At 35.9% G+C, this 16,983-nt stretch overlaps 3 protein-coding genes across 11 annotated transcripts in view; 1 reads left to right on the top strand and 2 right to left on the bottom strand.

The window, feature by feature from the left end:
• Window positions 1-662, bottom strand: part of LOC135103775 (ubiquinone biosynthesis O-methyltransferase, mitochondrial-like) — a 7,576-nt gene extending 6,914 nt beyond the window's left edge. For 2 of the 6 annotated variants that reach the window (XM_064010576.1, XM_064010568.1), the window contains exon 1: window positions 19-264. Coding sequence is in view for 2 of the 6 variants with exons in the window: in XM_064010504.1 (XP_063866574.1) it covers window positions 527-536 (10 nt within the window). In the remaining 4 variants the exon portion in view is untranslated. Of the gene's footprint in view, window positions 1-18; window positions 265-526 lie in introns of those variants that run through there. The other 4 variants (XM_064010524.1, XM_064010515.1, XM_064010504.1 and 1 more) reach the window with 3 other exon arrangements.
• LOC135103754 (metaxin-1-like) lies at window positions 536-16,983 on the top strand. 4 transcript variants are annotated; one of them, XM_064010473.1, is made up of 10 exons: window positions 536-676; window positions 2,327-2,437; window positions 3,801-3,947; window positions 5,161-5,264; window positions 6,434-6,599; window positions 8,162-8,290; window positions 10,261-10,357; window positions 12,028-12,057; window positions 12,958-13,094; window positions 16,165-16,983. In XM_064010473.1, exons 2-10 carry the CDS (start codon window positions 2,363-2,365, stop codon window positions 16,246-16,248), a joined length of 969 nt encoding a protein of 322 aa, XP_063866543.1. In that variant the 5' UTR covers window positions 536-676; window positions 2,327-2,362; the 3' UTR covers window positions 16,249-16,983. The 4 variants fall into 4 exon arrangements, with proteins under 4 accessions (XP_063866543.1, XP_063866553.1, XP_063866533.1 ...); XM_064010463.1 differs by having other exon boundaries at window positions 537-675; window positions 12,916-13,094; XM_064010455.1 differs by having other exon boundaries at window positions 546-678; window positions 2,328-2,437; window positions 12,916-13,094.
• The window catches only part of LOC135103742 (uncharacterized), a 44,156-nt gene continuing 39,706 nt past the window's right edge, over window positions 12,534-16,983 (bottom strand). The window contains exon 11 of the mRNA XM_064010435.1: window positions 12,534-12,729. Within this exon, the coding sequence (XP_063866505.1) occupies window positions 12,652-12,729 (78 nt within the window). The 3' untranslated portion in view covers window positions 12,534-12,651. The remainder of the gene's footprint in view (window positions 12,730-16,983) is intronic.

Below are 16,983 nucleotides of genomic sequence, written 5' to 3'. Positions count from 1 at the left end.
CGTTAGGTAACTACAGACCTTTGAGTTGCGTACAGGGTGTCACTAACCAAAGTCGTGACAAGCAGACGAGATAATTATCACAGGACAGCTTAGTCAGGAAGCCACTTTCCTTGACTCAGGTATCGGGTGACAGATGAAACCCTTCCTCCATATGTCCTTTTGCTTGTCTGAAACTCCCTATCCCTGAGCAACTCCACTAAAACATATATAACACTCAACACCGGTACATCAACTACTTTTCTTTCCCTGATTAGAATATAACATACTAATTAAAACTACAACAATAATAATACAACTAAGAGAAAACCAGTCATTGGTTATGAGAACAACCGAATATAAATTATTACATGTTAGAATAGGGAGCCGTTGTCAAGGCACAACGTAAATCTTATCTTGAGATTTGTTTTGTATTTTTCTTATAGTCTTAAGTAACTTTCTAGTTCTCCTGTGCCATTTGCGACTCAATTTTTTTTTTTTTTTTTCATCACTCCCCCCAAACTCAGTGGTGGCAAGAAAGCCAACTTGCCAAGGCTCATCAGCTGCTACACAGCCAAGCGGCATCGTCTGCTGGCCGGTCCTTGGCTCAGCTTCTGCCGCTGCTCCTAACATTGGCACATTACACCGCTGTGGAAGGCACTAACTTCTCCAGTACCTGGTTGTCAAGTAAAAAAAAAAAAGGTAATTTACGTGTACCTCATCTTCTTCAACTTGGAGTACTTCATAATATCTTTGTCTAAGTCGGAGAGAACTGCCTAACTAGTTACAGGCTTTTGTTCTTTAAATAATTTATTTATTTGTTTATTTATTTCCCTTTTAGTTACATTTTTCGACATAGAACTGTATGACATTTTCATGAAATCAGTGAAGTTACACACACAGACACACACACCGAGATGACATGGCACTTGGTGGACTTACCTGTCAGCAATCGTAGCTAATCAACAGACCCGCTGAGAACAGACTGGGGGGTATGAGTTTGCTGGGGGTGCACCATTTGACAAAAGCAAAAGAACAGCAGCTGGAATAGATACTGAGCATGTACAAAATGACCATTTTAAAATGTATCGCGGGTATCTTGAGAATACTATCAAGCTGCATGGGATATGACTTATTCAGATTAAACATCTAGAAAAAAGTATGTCATTGACTTTTATTAAAACGTTATTTCCAATGAAGGAAACTCACTTCACTTGATAGAATGGCTGATCCAGAATTCTTTTTAATAGGTTTGCTCCCCCACCGTGCCCCCTAAATACCTCAAACAGGCTTGGGGACCTGGGAAAGCATGGTTTTAGGGTGGGGAAGCCAAAATTGGATATTCATGAAAAATTTTAAAGGTTAGACATCCTATTTTAAAAACAAAATTTCTAGCCTAATCCAACTCTAAGCTAATCAGGAGCTTTGCCCCTTCCCCCCCTGACCCCCAGCTCTAAAAGATACTAACTTAACTTAATTTGTCCCCCTTAAGGTCAGTAACCTAACCTAACATTACCTAACATAACCTAACTTAATCTAACCAGCAGGAGAAAACCCCCAGCGACTGCCATGGCCACCACATATACAAATAGTGATTGGCTGATAACAATTGATGTATTGGTTGGAAGTAAATAACATTCAATGATGTTCTAATACATCATCAAAAAGACAGTTCTCACTGGCTGAATGAAAGAGATACAAGTGGGCATGCACCATTCCATTCTGGAAACAACATATTAACACACACGCACTACCGATTGAGCCACCACAAGGTTCAGAGAGTGATGCAGAGTTTGCTGGACTTGGAAAAAATCCTAGATGCACCATATCCCTGGAGCTGTTACAGCCATATCAGACAGTTTGTTCTACATAAATTGTAGGTTTCATTATAGCACATGACTTATAAAGAATAATCCCTGATCCTACTTGAGAAGAAGTCTTTAGTTTGAGGCAGGTATCTGCAGCTTCCATGACCACCTGTTTAATGGTGTGGCATTCAGCCAGATCCTTTTCAGGTTTGTGAGCTGTTGGAAATCACAAGGTGCAAGTGAGTACACCTGATGAGGGATGAATTGGAAGCCACTCCTGGACCAGTACTTTAGCTTCTCCACTTGCATGACACCTGTTACGTACATTTACTTTAAAAAAATCTTTCAAAAGGAAACAAATAGTGTTAGGACCAAGAAATTTAGCTCACAATATAATATTTTTAGACACATTATGTAGATTAGATTTTCTTTGTCTATCACTGTTTTGTGGATGAGGTTCAGAACTTATCAATCATGACTCATAAGTAATGGAAGAATATAACTAGACATAATGATGGCATCAGGTGTACACTCATTTGACAGGTGGAGCACACCACAGTTGGGGCCAAACACAAGCTATGGAATTGATTGTGTGGGATGGTGAAGCACGCTATGGCTTGCCATCTATGGATCTCAAGAGCCTCCAGATGATGGTAAGAACAAGTAAAGTGGAAGCTCCAGTATAAGACAGCAACTGTAATAAATATCAAGTTAAATAATGATTGTTTTAAAAGCAGGTTAATACTCATTATACATCAGCTTTTACTTTTCAGGAACTCACAATAACTTGATTTAATTCTAATCAATAAAAGCTCTAGTATAGCATTGTGTTTCTCACTTAAGAAATAGGCTTCTTTTCATGTGCAAAGAAATATCTTCCATCAAAATTAGGCTACTTTTCATGTGCAGATAAAATCTTTTCCATTGTTATGAGAGAACTTGTATCCATTCTGCAAAGTTAGCTACATAACAGTGAAAAATGGTAAACTTTGGGGATATTTTATCCATTAGATACATTGTCCAGATGCTAAATACGTACCATATCATCATGTAGTCTTGTCATTCTGAGTATTTTGATAATTCAACAGCTGCATTCCTTCTCTTCAAATATTTCAAATATTTTGCAATCATTCAAACCTGGAAGAAATTGTATTGCATGGCATTATCATCTCTAGCTAAAACAGCTTCTGTGAAGTTAGGTGTTCTGAAACGTCTCCGCCAGTTCCCCCCAGCTACTAACTCTGTACAAGGGCCTTATCTGTCCATGTATGGAGTATGTGTCACATGTCTGGGGGGATTCCACTCATACTGCTCTTCTAGACACGGTGGAATCAAAAGCTTTTTGTCTCATCAAATCCTGTCCTCTAACTGATTGTCTTCAGCCTGTCTCTCATTGCCACAGTGTTGTGTCTCTAGCTGTCTTCTTCCGCTATTTTCATGCTGACTGCTCTTCTGATCTTGCTAACTGCATGTCTCCTCTCCTCCCATGGCCTCACTGAGCAAGACTTTCTTCTTTCTCTCACCCTTATTCTGTCCACATTTCTTTTTCTCACCCCTATTCTGTCCACCTCTCTAATGCAAGAGTTAACCAGTATTTTCAATCATTCATCCCTTTCTCTGGTAAACCCTGGAAATCCCTGCTAGCTTATGTATTTCCATCTTCCTATGACTTCAATTTCTTCAAGAGGGATGTTTCAAGACACTTATCCTTCAGTTTTTGACTACTGGTTTGGACCCTTTTATGGGACTGGCATCTCAGTGGCTTTTTTTTTTTTTTTTTTTTTTTGTTGCCCCTGGCCAGTATCCCTCCTACATAAAAAAAAAAAAAAAAAAAAAAATGCTTATCATCACATTACACTCACCCTGATGTGCTTGTAGTATGTGGCTGCTGTTTGTACATCTAATTGGAATGCATTCATTCCTAAATCTAAAACACTACTTATTTCAAGGATGGGACTGATGATGTCAACTTTTAAAAGGTATCAGTTTATTTACAACTGATTTTTTTTTTTTCAGGCTTATATCAAGTTTTCTGGTGCACCAGTTACTATTATAAAATCAAGCAATCCCTTCAGGTCTCCAACAGGGCGCCTGCCTGTATTTAAATGTACAGATGGAGCTTTCTCAGACTTCAATCAAGTTGCAACATTCCTTCGAAAACAGGTGACCTGACCAAAGCCTTTCTAGTTTCATTTTTTATTTCAGTCATAGTGCAAAATAATGTGATGTTTTCCTTCAATCATATTAGAGTATAGCCTAATGAGTGCCAATGCTATATAGCGAAATATGAATTGGCTACTGTTTGCAGATAACGCTACACTGGTATTTAGAAGAATGATTGAGAGAGCTGGTAGAGGAGTTTCTAAGAGAGGGTAAAAAGAACAAATTGAGAGTAAGAGTAAAGCAGTAAAGTGTATGGGGGAAGATATGTTATGATTAAATGAAGAACTGCATCATCCATTATGAAACATGGACGAATTAATGGACCTGACCATGGTTCAGATCTGAATCTGAAAGGCCAGAAGGAGAAGCCTTAATTGACTGGACCTTAAGGTACCTCATGGCCAGTCTTATTTTGGCTCATGTTTCTGTGTCCTGCATTACAGTACCCTCTTGAGTTTCACACTATCTGAGTTTTGTGACCCTTGAGTTTAGTGCTGTGCCTTTGGAAGAAAGCAAGTGTGAAAGTTGAGAAGGTACTGTACATATAGGTGGTAGGAAGATTAATGTGTAGGAAATAGGTTTTATTATAAGTGTTTAAGTTCTTCCAGCAGTGGTTATAAAGTGTGGCCATAGCTTTAGTAACTCAGGAAATCAAAGAACTGTGTGTGTGCAACTTGTATTGGTTTAATTACAGGTGGTAATCTAACATCGAATAGAGTCTTTAAATGTAGAATGTAGATACATGTAGAGATGGTTGCATGAGGGAGAAGTTGAACTGACTGCATTGTACTGGAATTAACTTCTTTTTTGGAGTAGGAGAGAAGATATTGTTTGGAGTGGAAATAAGGTATCTTATGAACTTATGGAAATAAGGTATCTTGTGAACTTATGTATGAATCAAGTAAAAAATGTAGAAGTGATATTAGAATATAGTTAGCTGATTGAGCAGAGCAGGGAGTGCTACAAAGAAAATAGAAATGATGTCAGAGTTTGGTAACTTGAGTTAACAGTCAGTCAGTTATTTTCCTGATTACATGATTTTAAAGTGATATCTGATTTATTTATTAATTCGTTTTAAAATAATAATTATATATATATATATATATATATATATATATATATATATATATATATATATATATATATATATATATATATATATATATATATTTATTTATTTATTTATTTATTTATTTATTTATTTATTTTTCAGAATTTCAGCTGTGATTATGAACTCTCACCCAAGCAGTGTTCAGAAGTAGTAGCATATGAACAATTACTTTTGGAAAAGTTATATCCAGCACTTGTGTACCTCTGGTGAGTAGTCAGAATTACAGTGATTGAACCTTTATGCATGCAGATGCCTTTTAATGTATGGATTTGGTTGTTCACAGATTTGAAAACCACGGATTTGCATAATTGAAAAATCAATAGAATTTATGATGTGTTGGGTTATTTAGTATATGTATTTGTACTGCAGCACAATGCCCATCCCCTATAAAAAATTGTGCACTTTTAATTATTCTATTTTATTTATGTGATTTATTATCATAATTTGTTTATTTATTTATTTAATATTTATTTATTTATTTATTTATTTATTCTCTTTTTAGAAAAGGAACATGAAAGAGAAATACACTGTAAATTACATTATATGGTAATACTTAGCAGAGACAGGACTGTGCTCAAAGGTGGCTGCATTTTCCGAGAAGTTTTTAGTGCTATTGCTTACTGTCATTAATATGATTTATTCTGGTTCAAGAAATGAGGCCTTTGTCTCCTCAGCTGTTTCTTGTGTCATCTTTACATTCTTTCTACACTGTTTTATATTCAGCCAAGCAGAATGCCAGTGATGCCAAGCTGAAATGTGCTCACTCTTGTTAATTTTCTCTTATTTTCCAAGTGGTGACAGGGATTTCAAGGCAGTGTCATTCCTAGCATTATCATGTTGAATTCAAGTACTAATTCACAGATATTATCATATGATTTTTCTTAATTTAGAGGAAATCATAAAGTAAGACAGTGATAGAAAAATTTTGAGGAGAGAGAAAATGAGTTAAACAGTAAAGTATGATAAATTTTAAAATTATTGGTAGAATGCTAATAGACTGACAAAAGAATACAGGTATGTTCCTAAAGCTGTGGAAAATATGACAAGGTGCACATAACCATACAGTATGGTGATTTACTAGCAGGTAACTCAGGCTTACTCATGAAAACATCAATCCTGCTATTCAAAATGAAGGTATGATCCACTTTTCCACATGTAATTGTTTATTTTGCAGTTTTTATGAACTGAGTTGAATTGTTATGATAATTTGCCTTGATTTATCTTTTTACATTGTGCTGCCTCCTTAGTATTTCATGAATTTTTTACACTCAAAATTCTGAACAGTATAATTTTTATCTAAATGTTGTTGCAGATCTGTAGTATTCTGTATACATAAATCATACAAAAATCAATACTGTGATCATTGTTTTTCCAGGTGGGTTGAACCAAAGAGTTACTATGACGTGATCCATAAATGGTATTTCAGTTCTATGCCATTCCCTCACAAGCTATGGTACCCCAGGAAGTACCATCAAGGGTATTGTGACCTCATTAATAGTATGTTTGATGATCCTGATGACAATCAACTGGTAGAAACAGAGGTGAGAACAATGTTCTTGCTGTGTTGGCTCTGTAAATTTGTGTGGAAATCCTGCTTCAGAATAATAAGGCATTACTTTTTTTTTTTTTTTTTTTTTTTTTGTGTGTGTGTGTGTGTGTGTGTGTGTGTGTGTGTGTGTGTGTGTGTGTGTGTGTGTGTGTAGGATAAACACTGGCTAAGGGCAGCAAAAAATCCAGTAATAATAATAAAAAAAAAGACCCGCTGAGATGCCTGTCCCTGAATAGGGTCCAAAGCAGTAGTAAAAAATTAAAGGATGTCTTGAAACCTCCCTCTTGAAGGAGTTCAAGTCATAGGAAGGTGGAAATACAAAAGCAGGCATGGAGAAAGAAAGGCAGGCTGGGAAAAAGGGATGAATGGTTGAGAATACTGGCTTCCAGTTTGAATTATAAGTAAAGGACAGACCAAGGATGTTCATTGTAGAAGAGGGGGACAGTTGAGTGTCAAGTTCATAGATGGAGGAATTGAGTTTTTGAAACATTGAACAGTGCTAAGTTTGCCCTGCCCAATCAGAAATTTTAGAAAGATCAGAAGTCAGGCATTCTATGGCTTCCCTGTATGAACTGTTTACTTCCTGAAGGGTTGGATGTCTACCAAAAGATGTGGAAAAGTGCAGGGTGGTATCATCAGTGCAGGAGTGGACAGGACAAGAAGTTTGGTTTAGAAGATCATTAATGAATAATAGGAAGAGTAGGTGATAGGACAGAACCCTGAGGAACACCGCTGTTAATGGGTTTAAAAGAACAGTGACTATCTACCACAACAGCAATAAAATGCTTAGAAAGGAAACTTTAGATGAAGTTACAGAGAGCAGGATAGAGGCCATCGGAGTGTAGTTTGGAAATCAAAAGCTTTTGATATGTCTAAGGCAACAGCAAAAGTTTCACCAAAATCTCTAAAAGAGGATGACCAAGACTCAGTAAGGAAAGCCAGAAGATCACCAGTAGAACAGTCTTGATGGAATCCATACTGGCAATCAGATAGAAGGTTGTGAAGTGATAGATGTTTAAGAATCTTCCTGTTGAGAATAGATTAAAAAAACCTTAGGCAGGAAATTAAAGCAATAGGACAGTAGTTTGAGGGATTAGAACGCCACTGTTCTTAGAAACAGGCTACTGGTGTAGACAAGTGCAGATAATATGCTTCTGATGACACACTTCTTTAGTATATAGGCAGCTACTATATTACATGTTTTAGAAGACCAGCATAGCATTTTATGCATAAATGCATAAAGATAGGATGTTTCAGATTGTTGCAATAGGAATGGAGCAGAGAATGAATGTGTTTGGAGGATTACATAAGGCATTGATCATGAAAGAGGAAATGCAACAAAGTGAGACCATTGAAAACTGGGAAACCTGCAGGGTTGGATAAATGATCAGTAGTGTTGGAAGAGTGGCAGTGTGGCTTGTTTAGTAATTGGTATGGTAAAAATCATAAGCGGTATGGTGTTGAGTGACTGGATGTGTGACTCTGTAAAGAGTATAGCTGGTATAGGATAAGGATGCATTTCTACATCTCTTAGTCTTGGCTCTCTGTTTTCAGTTACATAAGCAAGCTCAAGAGTGTTTGACAATGTTGTCAAATCGCCTTGGAGACAGAGAATACTTCTTTGGCCGTTCCCCGTCCACACTCGATGCAGTTATATTTTCTTACTTAGCTTTGCTTCTTAAAGTAAGTATATTTCAGAGAAAACTTCATTGAAAATTTTGGTACCTTTCAGTGGTATCAAAATCTGATGTATTCAGCCAGTACACCATTGCTGTGACACAGTGACATGGGTAGCAAATTTTCCTTGCATGGGAATACTTTTCCTGTTCTACCTAAAGCCCTGTTCACACATTGGTGAATTTGGATGGTGAATGCCTTACATCTCTACTGCAACTTGTTTGCAGTGGAGATACAGCGGAGTTGCCATGTGTTTGCAATGGGTTCGCAGCAGAGTTGCAGTGCATTCACAGCAGAGTTGCCAAAGCAGAGTTGAGTCATAGTGTGTTCGCCAGGTGACTGTGAATGTGGCAAATTCACCACAGTTGGAAGTTGCAGCACACTCGCAGCAGTGTTGCAGCACAGATGCAACACAGATTCATAGCAGTGTCACAGCAAGTTCACTGCATTCATAGCACTCTTGCAGTGGATTCACATTGGTAGCAACCTCTTCTACATGCCCTTCACACCTTTGTGCTAGGGTCAGGTGACAGTGGATTGATACTTCTTGCAAAGATGATTTTCCTAGGTAGGCTAGCTGTGAGCTGGTGTCCATTTCTCTCTCTCTCTCTCTCTCTCTCTCTCTCTCTCTCTCTCTCTCTCTCTCTCTCTCTCTCTCTCTCTCTCTCTCTCTCTCTCTCTCTCTCTCTCTCTCTCTCTCTCACCACATACACACACACACACACCACGTAGTGTAGTGGTTAGCATGCTTGGCTCACAACCAAGAAGGCCCGGGTTCGAATCCTGGGCCCAGCGAGACAAATGGGCAAGACTCTTAATGTGTAGCCCCTGTTCACCTAGCAGCAAGTAAGTACAGGATGTAACCCGAGGGGTTGTGACTTCACTGTCCTGGTGTGTGGTGTGTAAATGGTCACAGTCCTTTTTTTTTTTTTATGTAGAAAGGACACTGGCCAAGAGCAACAAAAATCCAATAAAAAAAAATGCCCACTGAAATGCCAGTCCCATAAAAGGGTCAAAGCAGTGGTCAAAAATTGATGAATAAGTGTCTTGAAACCTCCCTCTTGAAGGAATTCAAGTCATAGGAAGGTGGAAATACAGAAGCAGACAGGGAGTTCCAGAGTTTACCAGAGAAAGGGATGAATGATTGAGAGTACTGGTTAACTCTTGCGTTAGAGAGGTGGACAGAACAGGGGTGAGAGAAAGAAGAAAGTCTTGTGCAGTGAGGCTGTGGGAGGAGTGGAGGCATGCAGTTAGCAAGATCAGAAGAGCAGTTAGCATGAAAATAGCAGTAGAAGACAGCTAGAGATGCAACATTGTGGCGGTGAGAGAGAGGCTGAAGACAGTCAGTTAGAGGAGAGGAGTTGATGAGACAAAAAGCTTTTGATTCCACCCTGTCTAGAAGAGCAGTATGAGTGGAACCCCCCCAGACATGTGAAGCATACTCCATACATGAGCTCTGAGCTCTTTCCGTAGGGGAACGGCTGGCTGGGTGACACACACACACACACACACACACCTTAGGAATGTAGAAAAAAAGTGGTGGAGCCAATTTAGAGTGTGATTAACAGCTAACAGTTCACATTATCAGCATGTATTTCCATTTCTATAGTCAGTTGTCCACTGTGAGTTGAAGGAAATGAAGGATAAGAGTTGCCATAAGCGACCAGACACACTGATTACATCACAGAAGTACAAATCTTGGCAGGAGAGGAGGGTGAGAATTCCTGTATCCTGCTGTCATCCAAGCAGGTGAAAATTCCCACATCCTGTCGTTATCTGAGCTGGCGAGAATTCCTGCTACCTGCCCTTTAGGGATTAAAGAGACTTCTTTTCTCCTATCATTTTGCTTGTATTTGTATTCACCATCATAATTGTGATGATTTCAAAGCTTTAAAAAATGTTACTATAAGTGAAGAGAAGTGTTTATTCTTGAAATGAAAAAATGTGTTTTCTTACTCAAGACTGTGTTTCTGCAGGTGGACTTGAAAGTACCAGTTCTACAAAATCACATCAAAGCTTGTCCTAACTTGTCACGGTATGTCTCCAAGACTATTCAGCGTTTCTTCCCATCAGGTAAGAGTTAGAAAACTACACATAATTTGTTATATTTTATTTTGAAAGATCAGGAAGCTTTGGAATATGTGATCCAATAAACTTATTTTTGTTTTTCACTGCCATTCTTCTTGAATTTAGATTCCTGGATTGTTCAATATTATAGCAATATATTCAATACTTTGCATGCAGTCAAGTAGGATATTAAGTCTCATGACAGAAGGTGATAGCAGTATTCAGAAGTTCTAAGATTTTTGAACAACTATACTGTTATGTTATAAAACTGCATACAAAATCAATGCAATATTGACATCAGGTTGATTGCTGTAAGAAAAGTCTTTATTTATGCCCCTTCATGCATATATTCATTGTATTATGCAGTTGTTTTTTTTTCACTTAATCATTATTTTTATCATATCTTTAAAAAAAAAAGTAATTTCTTCTTCCACACCTAATTTGAGATCATATATGTACAGTACTTGGTACCTTGTAATGCTGTTAGAATAAAAGATTAAGAATACCTGAAGAGGAATGAAAACAGATATTCACAAGAAAGAGCGCAGAAAAATGTTGAGCATTAAACAAACAGAAATGGCAAAAAAAAAAAAAAAAAAAAAAAAAAAAAATATATATATATATATATATATATATATATATATATATATATATATATATATATATATATATATATATATATATATATATATATATATATATATATATATATATATATATATATAAAGTGAAATTGGAAAATAGAACTAGCAATAAAGATAATTATGAGACGTGTATTCACAGCTCTCAGCAAGCCTCATTAAGTGCCATATTAATAATGTTCCTTTGTGATAAATGACTGATGAATTGGTGCTGTATAATGAGGAAGCCTGAATAAGGAAAGATAAACTTAATCTCATATACATTGTGGTCTTTGCTGTTGATAGTTCTTCACAGCATGTGGTTGAAGTTTCTTGATGGGGCTCCTGCTTTCTTGTAGAAATGTTTGTGGCCAATTTTGTATACAATTCATGTTTGTTACTATATACATATATGATAATATGTAACTGATTATATACATTGTATGGTTCTAGTGCATCTCTTCATACCAGGGATAATCTAACATTCTAGGATGGAAACAGCTGCTATTTATATTTTTACACTATAGATAGATAAGTATAGAGGTATATTTTCATTATGTAAAGTTCAAGGAGTCTCTGAGGGCACTGCAGGAACAGTAAGATGAAAAGGTAGTATTTTTCTTTCTTGGATATGATTTTATAATGCTGACATATAGTCTGTTGTACAGAGATGTTTCAGTATAGATTCAGTAGGATTGGCAGAGCAGCAACTCTTGGTAACAGATGAGCAGACGACATGTTAGTGCAGTTTATCTGCTCGAACTTTGGAGGTGCAGGCAGTGGATGGTGTTTGATAGAGTTGCTGGATATTGCTAGTTTTGTGCAACTTAACATAGGGCAGGAAATTCAAATAACATGTTTGTGTGCCTTTTATCTAGTCTAGATGATCAAATCTCATTTTCAGATACTGTGATCGAGTACCTACTGTAGTGATGTTTTTACTATCAGATTTTTTTAATTTTTTTTAGATTAACTAAATTATGACAATAGATGAAATAAACATGCTATGTGTTCTGTATACTTCAACATGGTATTAACTGTATAATTTTCATTAAGACTTGCGTGCTGAGGAACAAGCAAAGAGAAGTAAGTAACAAATATATATTTAACTGTTAGTCAGATGTATAATTGTATTTATTTATTACTTCCTGTGATTGGGGGATGATTTGGTCATGCACGCTGGGCTGGGATGGAAAAAATACTGTCACTTTTTCACATGTGCACTGTATAACAATGAAAAGAAAGAGTGAGGGGACTGGGAACCATCTCCTTTGTGTCTTTATTCCCACAGTTAGATAAGATATGATGCCTTACTTGTATCACCTTCTTTTGAATAAGTAACTATTTTTTGGTAGGTGGGAAGAATTGCTTGATGTTTGTGAACAATACTGGAAGAGATGGGTTTTTTATTGTATATTGGAGTAGAGTAGAGAGACAACTGATGAAAAAATTATTCAATAGGACATCGTTACATGAGTATGGTTTTGTAGGTATATGCAAGTAGACAGCATGGAGAATAAAGTGACACTTGTTTTATGGAGAGAGAGAGAGAGAGAGAGAGAGAGAGAGAGAGAGAGAGAGAGAGAGAGAGAGAGAGAGAGAGGCAAAGTGGTACATGACATGCTGCCAACCGATGATTTTCACTAAATTTATTAATTTCCAAGTGGGCACATAATTTTATCAGTCTTGGTTAGTACAGACAGTTTGCAAAAGAGTTTCTATGAGTACTGTATACATACCTACCCTGCTGATGTCGGTCTGTAATAAATAAAATAAACTCTGAGTTCAGGTCTAGTTTGCCGGTGGGATGGAAAATGCGCACTATTGAAATGCTTCTTATTGATCTCAAACCACAGTAAATATGAATTTCTGTATCAAATTTGGAATAGTTGCTGAAATGTGGCATTAAGAAAAAGCAAAGTAATAATAAAGCAAAATTTTCTGTTCTTCCATGCTCCTCTGTGATGGAACCAAATCTTCACTCAGAGGCCCACAGGAGCACTGACACCCGAGATTCTCCACCGAAGGATGATGTTCCAAACAAAGGAAGAAACTTACTCTTGTCTGGCCTTGTAGCATTCTCTGCTATGTTTGGATATGCCATAGCTGCAGGCCTAGTACAGGTATTAGACTTTATTAATTTCACTTATATCATGAAATACAGTGTATACCTATGTTATTAACTGTATATGGAAAATCAACATAATATGAATGTAGAATTAAGAGAAACTAGTGGAAGTCATTATGTTACTGTCATTGTTTATTAAATTAAAATGTGAAAGCAGTTTAGCTAAGGCTGTGAATGAGGTATGTACAGTGATGAACCAAGTATTGAGGTGTCTTGATTCTCAAATCTGCCTTGTAGCAATGCCTAAAACTTGAGTTTCAGAGATCTGTCTTTCTGTAGTTTCAAAGATGATATTGCTTAATCAATTCAAAGTAGAATTGTGTTTTTAAAACTTTGTTCTTAGTTTTAGTTACTTATTATTGGAGTGGGATCTTAAAGGGCTAACTTTAGTTGAAAAGGTAATAAATTTTCATAAATATAGTGATGATCCATAAATATGTCCATGTGAGGAAATACCAGGATAATAAATAATTGTTGTCTAGAGGGCCTTATAAATGGGGATTACATCAATTTTAGAGGTAGTAGAGCTAGCTGGATGAAACCAGCTAGAAAGTGTTTGGCTTAGTTCTAACAACTGTGAATGCCTGCTATCAGACATTCTGTGATGGGTTATGTCTGCCAGACATCTTCAAATTCAAACAAATAATCAGCTTAAACAGCTCATGAAACCAAGCAAAAAATATTCAGAATAATTGCAGCCATCATGAATGGCCAGACATTTTCAGTAGTGACTTATGTTCACCAGATGGTGCCAAACCCCAAAATTGAGCAAGATCAACCAGTAAGATGATCAGATGAAATCAACTGAAAAATATTCAACATAATTTCAGGCATCATGAATGTTCAGTAATATTGACCTATGTGAAACTTAGTATTGAATGCTGGTAATTTTTGTACATATTTGGTATTAAGTAGGCCACCTACAGGTGCTTGTTATGTTCATATTATATAATCCTGTTTTTGTAAAATTGAGAAAGATTTTCAGAGTGAATTGTTATTAGATTAGTTTATATCTATGTATGTATTAATTTATGTGGCAAAGTTAAGCCAGTAAGAAGTTAACATAGTTATTCCACTTATGGGCATACAATAATTAATTCAAGATTACGTAACGATATACAATGAAACCTCATTTCTTGAACTTAATTAATTCTTGGATGGTGTTCTAAATCTGAAATGTTCAAATTCTTAAACTATTTTCTCCATAGGAATCAATGTAAATAGATTAATCCATTCCCAGACACCCGTATACCCTGTTTTAGCAGCTTATGAGCCTCTACCATGACCAAAATGGCTGCTTCACAACATCCCCAGCTTACAAATTATTTATCCAGAAAGGATGTATTGAATGAACGTAATGACACAGAACTCATCAGAAGACACTGTTTAGACCATGAAAGTATTTTCTTTGTGAGGGAAGCCTTACACAGTGATAAAGAGAGGAGCAACCCACTTACCACCAAAATGAAAGTGATCATAACACTTAGACATATTGCTGTTCGGAAAACTTGGAAAAATGCAATTGTGCAGTAGTGATGGTATTGGGGGTCATTGAGAGAACTCCTGAGTCCTGAAAACTGTTTGTTTACATGGAGGCTTTTCAGTGGGATCACATTTGCATTATTTCAAAGATTGAATTACTGTCTTACACTTTTGTCTCTTTCCTACAGACATATAAAAACAAAGTAAATATTTATAGAAACTGTAAATTAATAATAAATGGCAGTTTTTGTTATGTCTTAATATTTGAAATCAAGTAACTTTGTTCTAGAACTGAATTATGGTACTGCAACCGAAGCAGTAATGACTTCAAAATTTTGTTTAAAAACTGAGGTTTCAGTGCATTTGATATTGCTGTTAATATGATACATAGTATCATAATTATAGAAATGTGATTTTTTTTTTATTTATTTATTTTTTATCACATGGAATTCTAGAGGAGCAAAAATTCAGAAAAATTTCCTTAGAGAAACAAAAGTGACTTTCTGAAGACCAGAGTTTGGGAGAGTCATTCCACTGATCAAATATCAAATCCACTATTGCTAAAATGGCAACTGTCAACAATTGTTTTGTTGTAGTTCTCTCCACATCTAATAGAAAAATCCAGGCAATTTCAATTCTTTCATGCAGCTTTGGGTTAGCATTCTTTAGCCTCAGTAGGAAGTGTTCCTCACCTGACATGGTTTGGTCTGTTCAGAGCAAAGTTCACTGCCAGCATGGATACATATAAATGTAGCCTCTCCACTGCTTTCATTGCATAAAAAATATAGTCTCTGGCATTGAGGCACAATTACCACATTTTTCTCTAGTACATAATTAGGATAAAAATTGTAAAGAAAAAAAAAGAAAAAAAGAAAAAAAAAACCTTACACAAATGCAGGGAGGGTTATATTAAACAGAAATCACCTCGATTAATGTAAGCACTGAAAATTGTGTCCGTACAATGATGACTGAATCTTGACGATTCAATATTCAATAAACAACAAAATAGCAGAAACATCACTGTATAAGTAGAGTTTAGTATCACTCAGCAAAGTGCATAAATTTTTATTTTGCATAACAAGTTTAATTATTTAAATACCTTTACTTCAGCTGATTTTTGCATTACATGAAATAATTGCTGTACACTAATTTCAGTGAATGTCACCATAAGAAGGATTGCATTTCCTGTAATTCATTTTGCCTAAATGTTTTTTTCTCATTACATTTTTTCTTTATTGATCATTTAACTTTAGTCACATTTGTTTGTTAGCATCATTAGTTTTCACAGTTGGCTTCACTCAGATATTTTTATCATCACATGTCACCTCCATTTTCTCCATAACCATACTACTTCAGTGATTCTCTCTCTCTCTCTCTCTCTCTCTCTCTCTCTCTCTCTCTCTCTCTCTCTCTCTCTAAGTGAGCAAGATCCAATATACCTATATCTTTTCATGCCAAGGATTGCACTCCTGACCTTATCTATTTTATATAAATTTAAGGTGTTTATCAACATGTGTACCACTTCCATTCATCCTCTTGTGGTATCATGCATTGTCTCTGAAATTTTTTTTTTTTTTCCTCAGGTTGACATGGGTGAGCCACCAACAGAAGATGACTATGATTATGAATATGATGACTACAATGATGGTGAATCTGGTGGGAGCTAGACAACATTATGGGTGGTATATTATACTGATACATTGTTTATTGTCACTAGCATAATTGATCAGGTTCTGAACTTCAGTGAAGATAACCCGGAATGGGTTATTAATAGCAGAAAATTATAAATGCTCTCCTTTTCATCTTCATGGTTTTTATTAATACTACAAAATGATCAGTGATATCATTATTATCATTATTGTTTTTCTTATTATTCACTTGTTGGTATAGTGGTTAGCATGTTTGGCACACATTCAGGTAGTTTCACATTCAAATCCTGGTCTGGGTGAAGACAAAATGGTTTGCCCTTTTTCACTTATCAGTGAATAGGCATGGGATGCAACACAAGGAGTTGTGATCTTGCCTTTCTGGCAGAAGTGTAAGGCTGAGAATCTTGCTCTCCTGTTTGTGTATATTGTGAGTGTGAATGTGTGTGCTTCCTCAGAAGACCAGATATGATCTACACTGAAAGGTAAACAAGGTGAGGTATAATATATATATATATATATATATATATATATATATATATATATATATATATATATATATATATATATATATATATATATATATATATAATTTACTTTTTATTGATTAATGCTAGTGAATGTATATGCCATGTTGTAGAGCAGAAATATTTACAATTTTCATCATATTGTGACATCATTTTTATTTTGTACATTATTTTTGTAAGGTTATGGTTATTTGCTCAATCTGTAAAATATAATGCTGACAAAATTTTA

The sequence above is a fragment of the Scylla paramamosain genome, chromosome 1 (genome assembly GCF_035594125.1).
Source record: "Scylla paramamosain isolate STU-SP2022 chromosome 1, ASM3559412v1, whole genome shotgun sequence".
NCBI classification, from domain to species: domain Eukaryota; kingdom Metazoa; phylum Arthropoda; class Malacostraca; order Decapoda; family Portunidae; genus Scylla; species Scylla paramamosain.
The sequence above is the reverse complement of the archived record's forward strand: the minus strand, read 5'-3'. Positions and strand labels throughout refer to the sequence as shown.

Bases quoted from the DNA above. Each gene is read 5' to 3' on its own strand.
- LOC135103754 (XM_064010463.1), top strand. From the start codon at position 2,363: ATGGAATTGATTGTGTGGGATGGTGAAGCACGCTATGGCTTGCCATCT. The intron at 2,438-3,800 runs GTAAGAACAAGT...TTTTTTTTTCAG, and splicing joins TCAAGAGCCTCCAGATGATG to GCTTATATCAAGTTTTCTGG. The intron at 5,265-6,433 runs GTGAGTAGTCAG...TTGTTTTTCCAG, and splicing joins CCAGCACTTGTGTACCTCTG to GTGGGTTGAACCAAAGAGTT.